General features: G+C 39.5%; 2 protein-coding genes across 6 annotated transcripts in view; both read right to left on the bottom strand.

Moving 5' to 3' along the window:
• The window catches only part of LOC145905814 (talin-2-like), a 28,982-nt gene extending 20,934 nt beyond the window's left edge, over nucleotides 1–8,048 (bottom strand). For all 5 annotated transcript variants that reach the window (XM_082993102.1, XM_082993104.1, XM_082993105.1 and 2 more), the window contains exons 1-17: nucleotides 7,841–8,048; nucleotides 7,321–7,418; nucleotides 6,994–7,068; nucleotides 6,878–6,932; nucleotides 5,977–6,047; nucleotides 5,821–5,902; nucleotides 5,316–5,458; nucleotides 4,902–5,029; nucleotides 4,675–4,843; nucleotides 4,298–4,453; nucleotides 3,927–4,105; nucleotides 3,262–3,439; nucleotides 2,625–2,738; nucleotides 1,940–2,048; nucleotides 1,390–1,529; nucleotides 835–996; nucleotides 256–423 (exon numbers count right to left, since the gene is read on the bottom strand). In XM_082993102.1, coding sequence (XP_082849228.1) covers nucleotides 256–423; nucleotides 835–996; nucleotides 1,390–1,529; nucleotides 1,940–2,048; nucleotides 2,625–2,738; nucleotides 3,262–3,439; nucleotides 3,927–4,105; nucleotides 4,298–4,453; nucleotides 4,675–4,843; nucleotides 4,902–5,029; nucleotides 5,316–5,458; nucleotides 5,821–5,902; nucleotides 5,977–6,047; nucleotides 6,878–6,932; nucleotides 6,994–7,068; nucleotides 7,321–7,418; nucleotides 7,841–7,976 — 2,163 coding nt within the window. In that variant the 5' untranslated portion in view covers nucleotides 7,977–8,048. The remainder of the gene's footprint in view (nucleotides 1–255; nucleotides 424–834; nucleotides 997–1,389; nucleotides 1,530–1,939; nucleotides 2,049–2,624; nucleotides 2,739–3,261; nucleotides 3,440–3,926; nucleotides 4,106–4,297; nucleotides 4,454–4,674; nucleotides 4,844–4,901; nucleotides 5,030–5,315; nucleotides 5,459–5,820; nucleotides 5,903–5,976; nucleotides 6,048–6,877; nucleotides 6,933–6,993; nucleotides 7,069–7,320; nucleotides 7,419–7,840) is intronic.
• Nucleotides 8,049–10,798: 2,750 nt separating this feature from the next.
• On the bottom strand, nucleotides 10,799–13,674 carry LOC145906039 (uncharacterized). The gene is made up of 3 exons (XM_082993417.1): nucleotides 13,008–13,674; nucleotides 12,625–12,720; nucleotides 10,799–12,384 (listed from the first exon to the last, which is right to left on the bottom strand). Exons 1-3 carry the CDS (start codon nucleotides 13,632–13,634, stop codon nucleotides 11,113–11,115), a joined length of 1,995 nt encoding a protein of 664 aa, XP_082849543.1. The 5' UTR covers nucleotides 13,635–13,674; the 3' UTR covers nucleotides 10,799–11,112.
• Between the last annotated feature and the right edge of the window lie 1,828 nt (nucleotides 13,675–15,502).

Here is a 15,502-nt window from a genome sequence, read left to right as displayed (position 1 = left end):
AAAAAGTGCTAATAAGGCCCCACAGGAAAGTGTATTGGATTTACTGTATTGGTTTGTTCATACAATTGTCAATGGTAATAAATGTTTTTATCACACAAGTAACCTCAAATTGTTTGATAGATTAATCAGCTGACAACAAGAAAAAATGAAAATATATATGCACATCACTCAAATATGCCCAGAATTGGAATAATATTGCCAAACCTGTGGCTATTTGTAATCTTTCTATTGAACAAAAACAGTAAAGTTTGAAACCTTGGTGCAAGCCACCAGCTGCGATGTTGACAATGCACATTGTGTTGCACTTGCAATAACTTGGTTCTTGGTTGCTTGTTCATCACTCTGATTTGCAACTTGCTTGGCCTGCAGTACCAATGCTGCAGTGGCATTGGCAACAGCCTTGGCCAGATTCATCAAAATGTCCTGTGGAAAATAATATGTATTTCCTTGTTTTGCAATTTGACCATGGGTTTGAATTGCATTACATACAGCCATGTAAAGGGAGTTGGCTTGTATATACATATACATTATCTCCAGATGGTAATATTTGATATGAAAACTAAGCATGGGTTTGGCCTATGGGAAACATGACAAATTATTGATTAACTCCAGCAAAAAAACAACAGAAAAACAATAAAGATTAGAGCAGTAATTTATTATACTGTGGGTAACATGGTAGTTCAATCAAAAACTGAAGCTGCAGTAATTTTGTCCTGGAACTGATTTAAACTGTAATGATGCCAACTTCCACAATTCAAGGTAATTTGCGACTATATTACTGCTGATTTTGTAACAGGAAATGTTGTGAAATGTAAAAAGGGGCGTTGGAAATACCTGAAAATTGTCATCTCCACCTTCACCGATGTATTTTAATATATCGTGACTGGCATCTCCAACCTTTCCTGCAGCTCCAAGCAGGTTTTGTCGCGGCTCTCCGCTTTCAGGTTGAGCAGCACGCAACAAATCATTTATTGCTGATGTCAAATCTCGAGCCGCCTTTAGATGAATAGCAATAAAGTTGAATTAATGTACAGGGCATCACATAATGAAGAGGGTTGCCCTACAGGTTTGGTATAAACTATAAAATGTAATGCTGTAACACAGACTGGAAAAAATTGCTTATGGCAGAAAATGGTTTGGGTTATAACAAAGTAGGTAATAAAAGACAAGAAACAGGAAGAGACCACCCATGGAACTATTAAAGTAACAATATAAGTAAAAACTAAATTATTCCTGGATACATTAACACAAGGTTTTTAAGATATTGGCACAGTTTGTGGTCTACATTTTTACTTAAAAAGCTCATATTCTTGTCAATACAAGGCGGCCACTTTCAAACACTTTTTCAGCAAAAAATCGTTAAGATTCACTTTTTGTATTCTGACTGACCTTCATTAAACTATCAGCATCATTGTCGTTATCCAGTAGAGCAGCCATAAGGCGCAAGCCATTGGTAAGGTCATTCAGGTTAGAGGAAATGGTTGTTACAGCAGAACCAACAGTAGTGTAATTGGTCCCTTCTGGGTCTCCTGCAAGGGCATAAACAGAAAAAAAACAGGTTTATAGAAAATTCATGTCGTTTTTAAATTATGTGGAGCAGTGGTTCACAACCAGTTAGTGGTACACGAGAGTCTTCAGGCGCAAAGTACGCAAGCTGCTTTCGGAACATATATAAAGTTACATGCTCACAGGATGAAACACACATAATTGTTTGCGACGAACAAATTCGACTTTTAAAGGCTGCACAGTTGAATATGCAACTGGTTTTCCCGCTGAATTGTGTTTTATGGTATTTGTTGTACATGTATTTGTGTATCATTATGCTTTAAACTTCGTCAAGGAACCAGATAGCTGGTACACAATAACACTAAAAAAACAGTGGGTGGTCACGATTAAAAAAAATGATGAAAACCACTGACTCAAGAGGTAGGAAACCGACCTGCAGTTTTGGTTATAACTGTGGCAGTGGCAGCATCTATAGCAGCAAGGTTGGACTGAATGTTGTGACGATTCTCCTCTATTGCATTAAGTTTCCATTGTTTTGATGCCTGCAATAAGATTTGTATTTCTTGTAAAGTTATAATTTTATGTGCCAAGTCGCCAATGACTATACATGTATTCAAATAAGTGCATGTTTACTACATTAATAACACAATAAACAACAGAATCCAAGTAAAGCATTGGAGCAAAAAGATTTCTTTTAAAGCAGAAAGGGTTTTGTTACTACCTTGAGCAACAGAAATGCACTTTTTGTGAACACTTAAATTCTTTTTTGAATACGGCCAATGCAATTACGCAACTCATGCTGAGGCACAAATGCCACAGTCTTCATCATCAATGCTAGAAACACAGTGGTGTGAACTCCAAGGTTTTTGCATGTAAATTCCTTTTTTTGCGATAATTGGCAAACGTTTGTTATCACTCATAAAGATTTACGGTAAAGTTAGATTATTATATAATTAGTCACATATGGTAAAGCCAAATGGAGCAGCGAGAGTGCACATTGAACTTCCTATTACAGCACTGACGCGCCAAAGTACACCAGCATGCTTCCTAATGAACTCGTCTGTGTCACATGTTTACGATCACACATTTCTCAACTTCCGGTTTAAAAATTTACTTACAGCATCAGATCCCAAAGGTGGAAGATGTGCTTTGTTGTTGAAACCCTCGTGAGCAGCTCGACATGCATTAAAAGCGTGTTCAATATTTCCCATGAACGCTTGCTGGGCAGCGGTCTGGAAGAATTTAAAGGTCACCGGTAAAGGATTGGCCGCAATAAGATAGTTTCAGGCCAGATTTAGAGATTGAAGTAATGTCATGGCTCAAGGGAAATCCGATAAAAGGGTTTGGGAGGAATATATGAAACCGAATAAACTGATAAAAGATGAACTATTGCATACTGATACACTCCACATTTCTGAAAGTAAATAAATCAAGACCTAAAATAAAAAAAATAAAAACAGATGATTCTATTTGAACAAGAAAACTGACGATGCTTGAATAAGCGAAATCAATTTTTAATGATAAAATCTCCTGACGTTAATCCGAGGCTTGTTGCTTCATTTTATTCACCAACTAAAATATTTGCTGTTGCAGATAAATTAACAATGCCTAACCGAGGTCTAGATCCCTCTACAGCTATTAAGCAAGCTCTAACATTTCAGTTAAATACAAAACACAGATATTTGAATAATCAATAAGTTTCAGAACACTGTGCAAAAAAGCTCCATGAAAAACAGGACATAAACTGCAACCTACCAATGGCTGTCCTCCATGGCTTAGATTACTGTGTGTTGTAACTTGTGATGGCGGTTGCATTGCTCCCATCGTGTAAGAGTCTGGTTGGGTAGCTGAGTTGCGGATAACCCCTGGCATTGCAACAGAGCCCGAGTGGTATTGTCCAGCTGATCCCCCGTGCATAGCTACCTTTTGGGCACTAAAACAGCAACATTTGTTGTCGTTAGGACAGGCGCAACATAAGAAAATACAATCTTTTTTAAACAAAAGGTGTATATTTGTTGTTTTTTCACCAGAGGAACGTCAGATTTCATTATGATACCTGGTGGTCAAAACCTATTTTCAGTTTTCAGTAAAATTTACATTGACAATACGACCGGCTGTAATTATGGGGGAAATCCTCTAAAGATTGGTGCAGTTAAAAAACAGATACTGCTATTTATAAGTCTATTTAAATATTGAGGTGAATTCCTTATTCTCTATGCTTTTATGACATTCAGTAAGTGAACTTGTGCTGGCTGATTGCAGCGAATAATTTTTTCATTGTCCTATTCCAGCAGGATATTAAAACCACATCAATACAATACAACCATAAATAAATAACCTTACAATTTACAAATATTCTCTTAGAATACATATAAGAGTGTTTCAGTTTGGAACAAAGCAAAGATATTGATTTTTGTTACCGATGGGGAATCACATTTTCTTCCAACATCGCAGCATCTTCGTCCATGTCTCCTCCGACATTGTCCTTCGCCTGTCTCTTTTTCAGAATGATGTCAATATATCCAGCAATGAGTTGAGCAATTTGGTCGCCTTCAGTGGTCTGTACACTGTAATACCCATCTTGGTAGTCACCGAAATCCTAAAAAAAGGTATTTTTTTTCAAAACTTATCAAAGATTCAAGTGCCTTCACAACAATAGAGCTATGAGCATTTTATCTACACATGATGAAGCGAGAGGTACTCACGAAAGCTTGTGTATTTTAGAAAATAAAAGTCAGTCTTCTTAAAGAGTGCCAAACCACAATAGTTCAGTTTAGAGCTGGTATCTTACAAGAGTGAAGGATTTTGGTGATGCTGCCCATCGCTTGACGGACGTCAGGGGCCAAACTTTGATCATGTCCTTTGTCCTTTCGTCCACCCTCATGACTGACTCACGTGTCACACCCAACAATCGGGGAACAAGTTTGTTTCTGCCTTTCATTTTTTCCTAAAAACAACAGGCAGTTTGAATGGCATGTAAATGGCTCGGAGGCTGTTATTAACACAAAATGTTATACAAACAATTCACATTATTCAGTTCTAAATAGTAGCAATGTAATATTTAAAGCCATAACTATGTATAACCTGCATATAACAACTCATACTATTTGGTTTACCATACTCACAGTTGTTCTTTTATTACAATTTAATTTTATCATGTAGACCCACCTTGACGAGAAAGAACGTAACTCCATATGTTTTTAAAGCGCGGCACTTTTTGGTATACTGAACTTTTGCCTCAATTTCATTCAGCATGTCAAACGCCTTGTGTTCCGCGAATATTTTCTTTTCGATACCTCTGCTTCTGACATATTCCTTGGGCAAAAAATCCTTTAACCTGAACAATTGCTCACATATTAAAACATGTTCCATGGAACAGTTTGAAATTAACGCACTCAATGTAACCAGGTTTGTGTTTCTTCTCGTCGTGGGGTCCCAACTGAATTTGACATTGCAATGAAGCAAATGTGGTGGCATCCTTTTCACTAACTGGATATTGTCCCTTGATTATTCCATCTCTCGACTGCAGACAATAGTCAAACGTTTTAAAATAAACGTTTTACGAACTGCTTTCAAAAGTTTAAACATTAAGCAAACACAAGTTTTCTAAGCTTTCAGTTTAAACTTTTCCAAAACAAAAATGTACATCATTGAGTGTTCTTTGGAATTACATTCACATTGATGTTTTTGACAAGGAATATTACATGTATATAAACCAAAAATATTTAGCTTGTCACATTCAATCCTAAGAACTATTAAATCGCAGCCTTTAAGTTGTACAGGTTTTGAGGGACCTATGACCTGCATACCTGGACATACAGCAAGTTCAATTGAATGGGATCTCTAGAATCAACGTTTTGATCGGAGTAAAAGTATTTCCTTCGAAGAACTAGAGTTTCCAGGTCTTCGACACCTTGTTCTCTTAGTGTTTGACCATGATTCAACCAATTTACTGCAAAGTAGTAAAAATAGGGTTTTTAAAATTTTTGCCATCTTGCACCTATTTATTATCTGTTATGTTACCCAAAACTACTTTTCATTCTGTAATGAACATAAATTCGTTTTATGAACAGCTTCAAATTTGTAAAATGTTTCCATGGAAACAAATGTATAATTCAAGAGTCATTTTGTAGTTGGAATTTAAATTTTTAACAAACAATTTGCAATTTAGAAAGTTTTCAAGCAAAAACAAACTGTCAGGATTAATTAGCACATGAAGTAAATGATGATAAAGTACTTGACACATTAAAACTTAATAATCCAACCACAAACAAATCACAGGCAGACAGGCGCAAACAGGAAAGCACAACATACATTCGTCATCAGTGTGGAGCTTCTTCTTTAAAGTTTCGAATTTCCTGTCAGTAGTTCCTGGTCTCAACAGCGTGCCAGTATCCTGTGTATAGTGGTATTGAGATTAAACGCTTTCATGTATTGTGGCAGTTGTGTAGTTACAAGTGGACTACATACTTTCTTAGCAACATTCTGTTCTTCCATAATAACATCGCGACACAATGAATACTCTTCGTGGTTCACAATTCCTGTAGCAAAAAAAAAAAAATTTAAAAAACAACGTAATCTCCGTAAAGAATAGTTTGAAATCATTTTTAAGGAAAATCATAATAATTGAGGAGGTAAGTTTAATAGCCACATTATTGTTTTCAAAAGACTATTTATACTACATAAATCCAATAAAAATAAAGTTAAATGTAAACAGTGATGCAATGCAAACAGTGATGCAATGCAAACAACAGCATAATGTTCATTGGAGTGTTGGATGCAAATTTGGGGTACTTAAGCATGTCGTGTAATGTTGTTCAAGCATGTTAAATGTATGTGTACTAACTTCGCATGGTTGCGTCACAATAAACAACGCGAAATTAAACAGAGTTTTGGAAATTGTTCATTAAGAAAATGGACCATTAACCTTTCCGTTGTTGATAAAGTATTGCGTTGTGCAAAAAACAGAATATTGGTAGCAGGCCAAAGAGAGCGACCGACTGTTGGTAATGGGTTGGTTTGCTACAGGAAGTAATGATGCGATGCGTAATTAAAGTTTTGTTGTCACCATACCTGGCGCACACTACCGCCAATATTGCAGTTACATTCGCTTTGCATGGAGCTTGTATTGTTTGCGGCGGCAAATCGAACTGATTATATCGCCGGCGTGGCCTGGCCTACTGATAAGGGTTAAGGTCTCAACCACGGAAACCGACAGACACATTCATCATGATACAGGACGCAAAACACAGCAAACTGCTTTAAGCTTATTGTATTGTGGGTTTCGAATGTATGTAATTAAAAAAAAAAAACTTAAGTGAAATAAGTCCGAGATTTACGCCAGGCTCATCGGACGGACGTAGTAACTAACCGAGCCTCGTGCAGATAGTGATCATCAATTGCCCAACGGTGTTGCTATCGTCGATCTAAGCACAGAACAACGCTTAATAATGGACTATTTAAGTGAAAAACGTATCTCTTGCATACCATTACGGTTTTGATGGATGCATCCAGGGTGCGGATTTTGAGAGGTCGTTGCTTTTGTTTGTATTCCAATATGTCCTGGAAAAATAAACCCACAAAATCAATTATAAGGCATTATATGGTGCTGCTATTAAATGCCTTAAATTTTAAAGATCTCATTATTGTAACAAATAAGTCTATTGTTTCCTTTACACCGATTGTAATGCACAGGCCAGTCTGCCTTTGAGAAGGAAGAAAAACGTGCTCTTCGACAGAAGCATATTTTTGGGGGGTTGAGGTTATTTTAATTAATGGTTAGATACAATGGGACAGATTAATCAACAGGTTTACCCCATCGCGAAGCAAGTAGTATTCAAGCGGCCTTCGCGACTCGAGCCACACGCCTTTCTTTGGGTCTTTGTCCGACAGGAACAAGCTGAAGTCTTGGGCTGGAAAATAGACAGAAATTGCAATTACTTAGGACCATGCATCTTAAAACTTGACGTCGCCCCAGAACCCCAGAGTTTGGTTACACAAGTTGGAAGACAAATGCGCCGTGCGGGACGTCTCAAGCATTAGCTGGAACTCCTTATACGGTTACAGAGAAGGCGCTCGCTTGCGCGGAAAGAGCCGTGACAAAACTGCGTCACTCCTTGGTAAAGCTTTCTCATTACCGAAGACCACATGCATTTTGTGCAAGGTTTAACACTTTATAAGTTCATTAATGCGTTAAACTGAGGTGTGTGTCATGAAACAGAAGACATCAAAGGAGGGTCTTATACGGCGGCGAGTTTCGAGTTCAAATTGGGTAAAAACAATTACATGCTTGTAATTTTTCGGCGCAACGCAACAGACAAGCTACTTCACGTACCTTGACCACGTTGAGCCTCGGGCGCCTTCTCTCTTATTATGCGGCAGGCATCGTACACGATGCAGGCAGGATCGAACTGCATGGTTTTCGTGGCATTGGCCTGCTTTATGTGTATCTTCAGCGCCAAGTGCACCATCTTGCTTGCTTGGTTTCACAATTATTCGACCATTAACTTACGCCGGTCCGGGCTAAATTGCTATGCTTAGGAAAATCTAAAAGTACTGAGTTTAAAAAAAATTCAACGGCAATAGCTTGGCGACACGCACAATTGTGCAAGAACGTAGCCGGTAATGTCTTCGCCTCCTCAATGACTGGCGGTAGTTAAACCCGTTGTAAGTGCGGAAATGACGTCAGTCATTCGCATTGAAATGAAGTGAATACAAGCGGGAAGCATTCTTACACTTTGCCTGCGCTCTACCAGGTTACTTGCCAGCGAAACCCAAAACCAGGAAGAACTTTGACTTCAAAAACGCCACTTTTTGTCATCAATGTGCGAAAGTAACACAGCTCTCTGTCACAGTTCGTAGTTGGTTGTCACTTGAACGTCTTTAAATCGAGGCGGTCCGTTGTTTACCAATCAAACATTCCTCATTTCCAGATCTTGTTGTTTTTTCTTCTTCTGTCGCCCTCGAGTGCAAAACTTGCTAGCGTGTTATGTGCGGTTGTGGCTGGCACGCTCGAGTGCGGCACTGGAATTTTCACGGTGCCGGGACGTTATACCAACGGCGCTAAATGGACGTTACGCGGCGGATGTCATGCACGTCCACATTAAATAAACACGAACTTTCTTTATTTACGCGCTTTGAGGACTTGTCCGTGAAAATCTAACTGTCTGTTTTAATTACATTACTGCACACAAAAATTTCTGTGATCAAGGCACAGAAAGATGATGTTCACCATTACCAGTAACAATTGTCTACATTGTGTGACCAAATAAACACCTGAAACTTTCACTACAAGTTAAACGTGCAAACCATTCACAACGGTCTTGAGTGTTTACCTCCATATGCATAATTCAGCTCATTGTGTTAATTGTTATTTTCTTCAATTCGAACCAATTCATCAATTATCAAAATGCTTTTCCAATATTAGATGGAATTTATGGTAGAAAATAACTCAACATTGAAAACTTATGCTCAAGCTAAATGGTGTTTGGTCATTATAAAAAATCCTTTTTTTAAAACTGATCATTTGTCGTAACTTCTGATTTTACTAAAAACATGAAATGCAATTCAAAACTGATCTTAATAGTTTACTGTACTACAACCATGCCTGTTCTTATACCGAAAAATAATGATAAATTACCTGACTACACTATTTCAACAAATTGCAGTTTTTCTACATTCTACAATAAACGTTCTACCATAAACAGTTTTCTAGTTTTTTTAAAAGGAATTAAAATTTGCAAACTGTTTGTGGCAATTAGATGCCATCCTTTGTGACAAAACAATTGATTGTTTATCTGGTCATATACTTTCATATAGGCCTACAGTATTTAGCTGCCTTTTTTTTATACAAATATGCCAGCTCTGGCTAGCCTGATACTGTCAAGTTAAGCATATTTCACTTGTTCGCTTCATAGTAAATGTTCTTTCACAATGGATTTACATAACACAACTTTTTCGCTTAAATTTTAACTTGCAGATAGTATAACTGCATTTGAAATAACTGCATTTAAAAATTTAACACCAAAATAAATCAGTAAAAACACACAGATGTCAACATGGGCTGACCAGAGTTATTTGCATTTTTATTCTGTCATCTGCCATGATCTAATATATGTTTCCACTGACCACTGCACTGCACTGTCCCAATGGTCCACAGTGATTACAGCTAAATCATATAACTTGTTTGATATCTGTAACTTGCTATTTGGCACCAAACCATTAAATCAAGCATTGAAAAACTCAGTTGACAAAACGATCAAGTTTTGATTGCAAAAGCTACACGTTCACAAGTAACAGTAACTTAGTACAATTGCATTTGGCAGCAAAAAATACACATATACACACTTTATTTTTTTTAATGCAACAACGAAATGTACAGGCTGATTTCGCGACTGTATTTTTCCTACAAAGAAAACCACAACAATGCCTTAACAAACCCGAAAACAACTCAAATCTGTTCACGCCCAAAAATGGGCGGCTTCGACTTCCCACTTGTTGCCTGGAAGTAACAAAACCACTAGGCGGCTATTGAGTTTACTGAAGCGCTCAAATACTTCTTATTTTTATTTATTTTGAAGTTGCATTTAAATGGAAAAACCGTTGTACAAAGCTATTGTCAAAAGCGAAATTTGTAAGGACATGTAGAAAATTTTTTTTTGCATTGCGCCAGAAATTATATTTCGTGGGTAGGTGGAAAAAGCGATGTGTTTTACCGTAAATTTTCGCTGTTCTTGCAGCAAGCGCCCCAAGATTGACCGATCGCTAACCTGCGGAATTAATTTCTAAAATTAGCGACGAACTCTTAGGCTAATGCTGTCTTTTACTAGCAAAGATCCTAATCACTGAGGGTGGGGAATAGATTTTTCAACGGCTCAAACTGTAAATGGATGATACCAGAGTCATTTCCACTTTTTGGCGCTATTTAGTTTTGAAACCGTTCGGACTTGTTTTTCAAGGGTGCAGGCCTACCTATACGCCGATTACGTTGCACATTTGGAAAAAAATACAGTCTGCGTCCTTTCCTTTCATTAACTATTACCTGAAAGTGTAGAAGAAAATGATATAATCTGTGTACATATAGTAGCTGTAGCCAATTTCTTTTCAACCAACAAGGAAGCAGACACAACCAAGGAGTCGTACACCCAGACAGACTAAAATTGCGGTTTCAGCAGAAATGTGGCAGACGAGTTTAACTTGTTTCTTTTTCTTTATTATCGATCCAATCTTATGACACAGTTGCGTTTTTTTTTAAAACGCACGTGAAAGTATATCACAAACATGATTTGGGGCAGTGTATTATTTGTGTAATTTGTTGACGAAAGGCCAGCAGTGTGCAATCGTTACTCGTGAAGTTTCGACAGACTCAATTGTTTCTCAATAATCACTTGTACGTGAAGAACATAAAATAGATCCCATGAAATGAAATATGTGAAAGGTGAGGAAGGCTACATATGCTGTGTACATCGGCGCATTTACCAAACCAAAAAGCAATTCTCAACACAACATATAAAATTTTTTTTTTAACAGGAATCGTGAAAATTGTGACCTTACACCGCAGGCAGAAACCTAAAAACTGGTTTGTAATCTGCATTCCATAACTATGCGTTAATCCAAGTCCACAGTCACTCTGGATGCACCCTTTGTTATGACGACGCTGGTGATCATACGAGGCACAGAAATTTCTAGAACATTCTCCGCAGCTAAATTGTGCCCAGGCGACACGGTAGGCCTGGATAGCTCAATATGTTGGTGTTGGTCTTCGCCCAAACGGAACCGTTTCGCTCTTGGTTCATCATGTCCTATGCGGTCGTCTAAACCGCTTACCTGACCTAATGGTCCACAGGGCGATACACTGTGCCTCTTAGAGTCGTCGTTATCCGAGAGGCGGGAGGAAGGAGACAGCGCTGCTGGGCTTGCACCCACAGAGGTAGCCTCACCCTTCACGTGTTCTCCAAACTGACCCCCATAGGGCTGGGGCTTCGTCGCTCTCGATAGATGCAGCATGGCCTGTGCCAGTCGGTCATAAATATTGCCACTTGGTGGCGCCTGTTCTTGCGCTTGGTTCGGAGTGGCAAAGGAGTTTAAATTTAACAAAGGCGAGGCGACAGGCCAGTTTATCTGTCCGTGGTGGTGATTGTTGTGGTGCCTTGGAACGCCGTCCAAGCGCGTGGTATCGAATATGTGTTTAATCATGGCACGAAGTCGATTCTTTCCAATCCACTGGTCAGAAAATCGGATTGAACGATCAACCAATGTAGGTTCTTGCGGATGGCGGTAAAACGCCCCCTCGCCGGGGACCAATGCAAGGTACTTTTGGAAAACGCTCACAGCGCACCGAGGGTTTTTCGGATCAGCGTATAATCGCCTGTCTTGGGTCAGGCCGCGATTAACGTACAAGGGGTCTTTTGACGGCGTGAATTCGACGAAGGCCTGGTCGCCGCACCCACCAAGCTCAAAGTGAAACATCTTCAGGTTCCAATGGTCGTCTATGGTGCGTATGCCGAACGATACCGTGTTATGGAAGAAAACCGCATTGAGAAGCCCCAAGGCTGTGTCGAAACCAATGATCCCGCTCTCCCATAAGCTGGACTCGTCAGGATAATGTGATGCTGTATTCGACCCGGAGGTCTTGCTGTTCGCCTGCGAGTGACCCCCGCCTTTTTTTCCGCTTTTCATCGACGTTGCCACGCCGTTGTTGGTGAGCTCCTTGATACGACTGTCCAGCACCGTGCGAAAGCTGCTGTAAGTTGGGTTGCTGCGGTCTAGGATGCAGATGGATGGCCGTCCAGCCTGTTGACGTAGGTACCGTTGTATGCCCATCACGATTTGCATGAGTGTATGAGGAGGGTATGGGTTCCCGTCCTTGCGGCGCACCTCCTATTTCAAATAACGTAAAAAAATTAAAGAAGGACTGAAGATGCTTGTTAAAGCGAGACATGCGTTCAAAAATTAAAAGCGTTTTGAAATACGTATTTTTTAATTTTGAAATTGACCACATGTGTTACGCAAAACAAGTGTGTTGCTGGAATATCGATAACACATCAAACTGCATAGGCGCCCCACAAAACGGTTTATTATATTTTATTATTGTAATTTTCTTTAAAACATTTCTTTTACCTGGACGAACTTGGACAACCAGTGATCCAACTGAGATTCGCTGGCCTTTCCCACGTCCAAAGGCACTTCTTTGTATTCTCCATTCAAACCGCAACTCTAAAAATTTTGTTTGTTTATTGTTTGTGAAATTATATCAGTAAATTACCATAATTTCAATAGCATTTACAACTTGATCTATTTAAAAACAAGCTGCGAAAATTAATATGAATGTGGTTTCATTTATACTCAGTACACACCAATGACTTTTGCCAAACAAGCTAAAATGCAACTTGTATAAAAACAACACCATCCAATTGAAGTAACGACTGTTCCTCACTATTAACTTACACAAATATCAACAGTTAAACGTGTTTTTGCGAACCAACACATGCTTAAGCTATTACCGTGAAGTTTCTCTTGCGAGCCCATTCCCTCCACACGTTAAACGCCCACCTATTCTGTTTCTTGGTCCTTTCCGGGATGCCTGGCGTGTCCATAGGCTGCACGTCATCCTTCCCCTTGGCGTTGGCCAAGTTGGCCCTGAAATTCCGCTTACTCATGCGGTCGCAGAAGTTCTTCAAAGACGCGCTTCCAGAATATTTTTTCACCAACGCCGGGGCGGGCAGCAAATCTTTGGCAGCGCTGTCGCCATATTGGGGACCGTTTTTTAGAACGAATGAATGCTTGCTCGAGTCGTCTACTGCGGGTGAAAGCGAGGAACGATCCAGACTCGAGTCTTCTTCGACGCCCCTGAACAAGGTATCGTCACTGCTTGCCATCGGAGATTCATCAAGTCTGCTACTTCGTCCGCCGTACTGCTGTATATCACCGATATCGAAATCAGAGGTCAATTCCCGTTCTGCAATACTTTGTTCGCTTTTAGGGTATATTTTGGCGACATCGTCAATCGCGTCACCCTCCGCGCCGGGTACGTGTTCTTGCTGTGAAACGTGACGTCGCTGCGGGATTAGAGTTTTTCGGCGACTCTTCTTTTCCCCAACACTTAAGTCCAACACATCCATTTTGCTCATAAGTAGACGTTTGCCAAAAATCGTGAACCTTATATTTGAGTGAATACAAACCCTAGAACTATTTCCAACGAACGACAGAGATATGGATAAACATTGTTAATACGAACTGAAATTTTAAATGTTATCACTGAAAAATATGTTACGCATTGACCTAAATGTTGTCTGACTCTAACAAATTTTCAAGTTTAGCATAAATCCACTGCGGGATGCCACGAATTGCCATCCGTTATGATCTGACTTTGGATTTGGAAAGATTACATCAAGCCACGTTTTTCATTGTTAACGTTGTTTACCTGTACTTTTGCATGGCCTAGGTACTGTTGCAACATGTCTCGCAATTGCAGTCGCAACGCTCGAAACAAACGTCTAAGATTGCGGCGTGATTACGACCCCACGTTGCTGTATTATTTGTTGCTTCGTTTCAAAAACTTAGTGAAAGAAAAGTTCTGTACATAAAAACCTGTTCTACGCCCTTTTTAATGTGTCTTGCTCTGGTCATCAGACTGTGGCATTGGATCGCGGAATAACGTATTTAAATTGCATGTATACTATAATAATACTAAATTACCAATGTATACTGTGCTAACTGCAAAAATCAATTCCAAAGAACCGGAACCTCAAATTATAGCTCTTTTCTGCGTGTACTCCCGTGCACTTCTGTCCACAATTAAACAACAACAGGTAACTTAGACACCAGGCCTTACCAACAAAAGGCAAAAGCGTCAGCCCATTCAGCCGCTCGACTCATCATAATTATACTGCGTTATGGGCGCTTTTGCCCCGTACGCGGCGCATGTTATAATCTATTGTCCTTGTTACTCGACACTGTATATCAGGTCGCTAGACATGGCGGAATGCTGATTGTTCTTTGGGCACCGCGTATCAGCTAAGTTGGGGTTAAAGTTGTTGTTAAACCAGATTGGACTTAATTGCTCGCTCATCTCGTGAAGTGCCTCGCTTTGTGCGACTTAGTCGCATTATTACATCACAATAGCTAATAGCGAGCATAGTGTTTCGGGTTCTGATTTAATCAAATTGGGGTAAAAATCTAAAAGTTTTCGCAAAAAACTTCTCTTTTTACTGCTGAACTTACTTTCTTGAAACTTAAGATAAGCAAATTCTTCTCGCTGCCTGCTCTAAAACTCGTAACTCCCGAATTCGCTTCTATTTGGGAATGGGGAAAAGCATGTTATAATTCAGGCGCCACAAACTATTTCCTGTGCCGTTTCGTGTGCAAGCTTGGCTTGTTGGTGCCACCAAGTACTACGACGCCATTCTGCCTCTCGCAGCGCAATTTAGAAATGAGCGTAGGTTCCAGCTCCGCGCTCTCTCTAATCATTATGTTAGGTCCAGCTCCATCATCGCCAAGAAAGCTGATCGAACCACTAAAACGACCGTTTGGCGTTGAGATACAGCCTTCCGGAAACCTTTGCCGCAGGAATATTGCTTCTTACGGTTTCCCATGCAGGCTCGTTGGCTATACTTGACATCAGCAAGAGCCTATTTGCCAAACTTAGATTTATTATTGCGCTCGGCGCAGGAAACGTAACACTTCGATAACTTTGTTTTGCACAAGAATGCGTGCCTAGTCATCTGGCTTCACAGAGTGCGCTCATTTTGATGGTTACCGAAATCCGATTGCATACGAAATATGTTCATAAGTTTTACAATTATCAAAAGAATTTTTCAAAAACAAATAGTTATGACGTCATAATATAGTCTTGTGCGTTGTGTGCCTATAACTGACAACTTGTTGACATCAAAGATGTGATGAATTCATGTCCTTTTTTTGTAAGGTTCATAATATTTAGTTTTAAATGCAAGTGAATTCAAAAAATATTTGCATGGCAGTATATTTACCGCACTGG

The sequence above is a fragment of the Ascidia mentula genome, chromosome 6 (genome assembly GCF_947561715.1).
Source record: "Ascidia mentula chromosome 6, kaAscMent1.1, whole genome shotgun sequence".
Taxonomy (NCBI): domain Eukaryota; kingdom Metazoa; phylum Chordata; class Ascidiacea; order Phlebobranchia; family Ascidiidae; genus Ascidia; species Ascidia mentula.
The sequence above is the reverse complement of the archived record's forward strand: the minus strand, read 5'-3'. Positions and strand labels throughout refer to the sequence as shown.

What these genes read in the sequence shown, in the direction of transcription:
- LOC145906039 (XM_082993417.1), bottom strand. Translation starts at nt 13,634, where the DNA reads ATGAGCAAAATGGATGTGTTGGACTTAAGTGTTGGGGAAAAGAAGAGT. An exon ending in CTCGCAAGAGAAACTTCACG is followed by an intron (nt 12,721 to 13,007) that starts GTAATAGCTTAA and finishes CAAAATTTTTAG; the next exon opens with AGTTGCGGTTTGAATGGAGA. An exon ending in GGTTGTCCAAGTTCGTCCAG is followed by an intron (nt 12,385 to 12,624) that starts GTAAAAGAAATG and finishes TATTTGAAATAG; the next exon opens with GAGGTGCGCCGCAAGGACGG.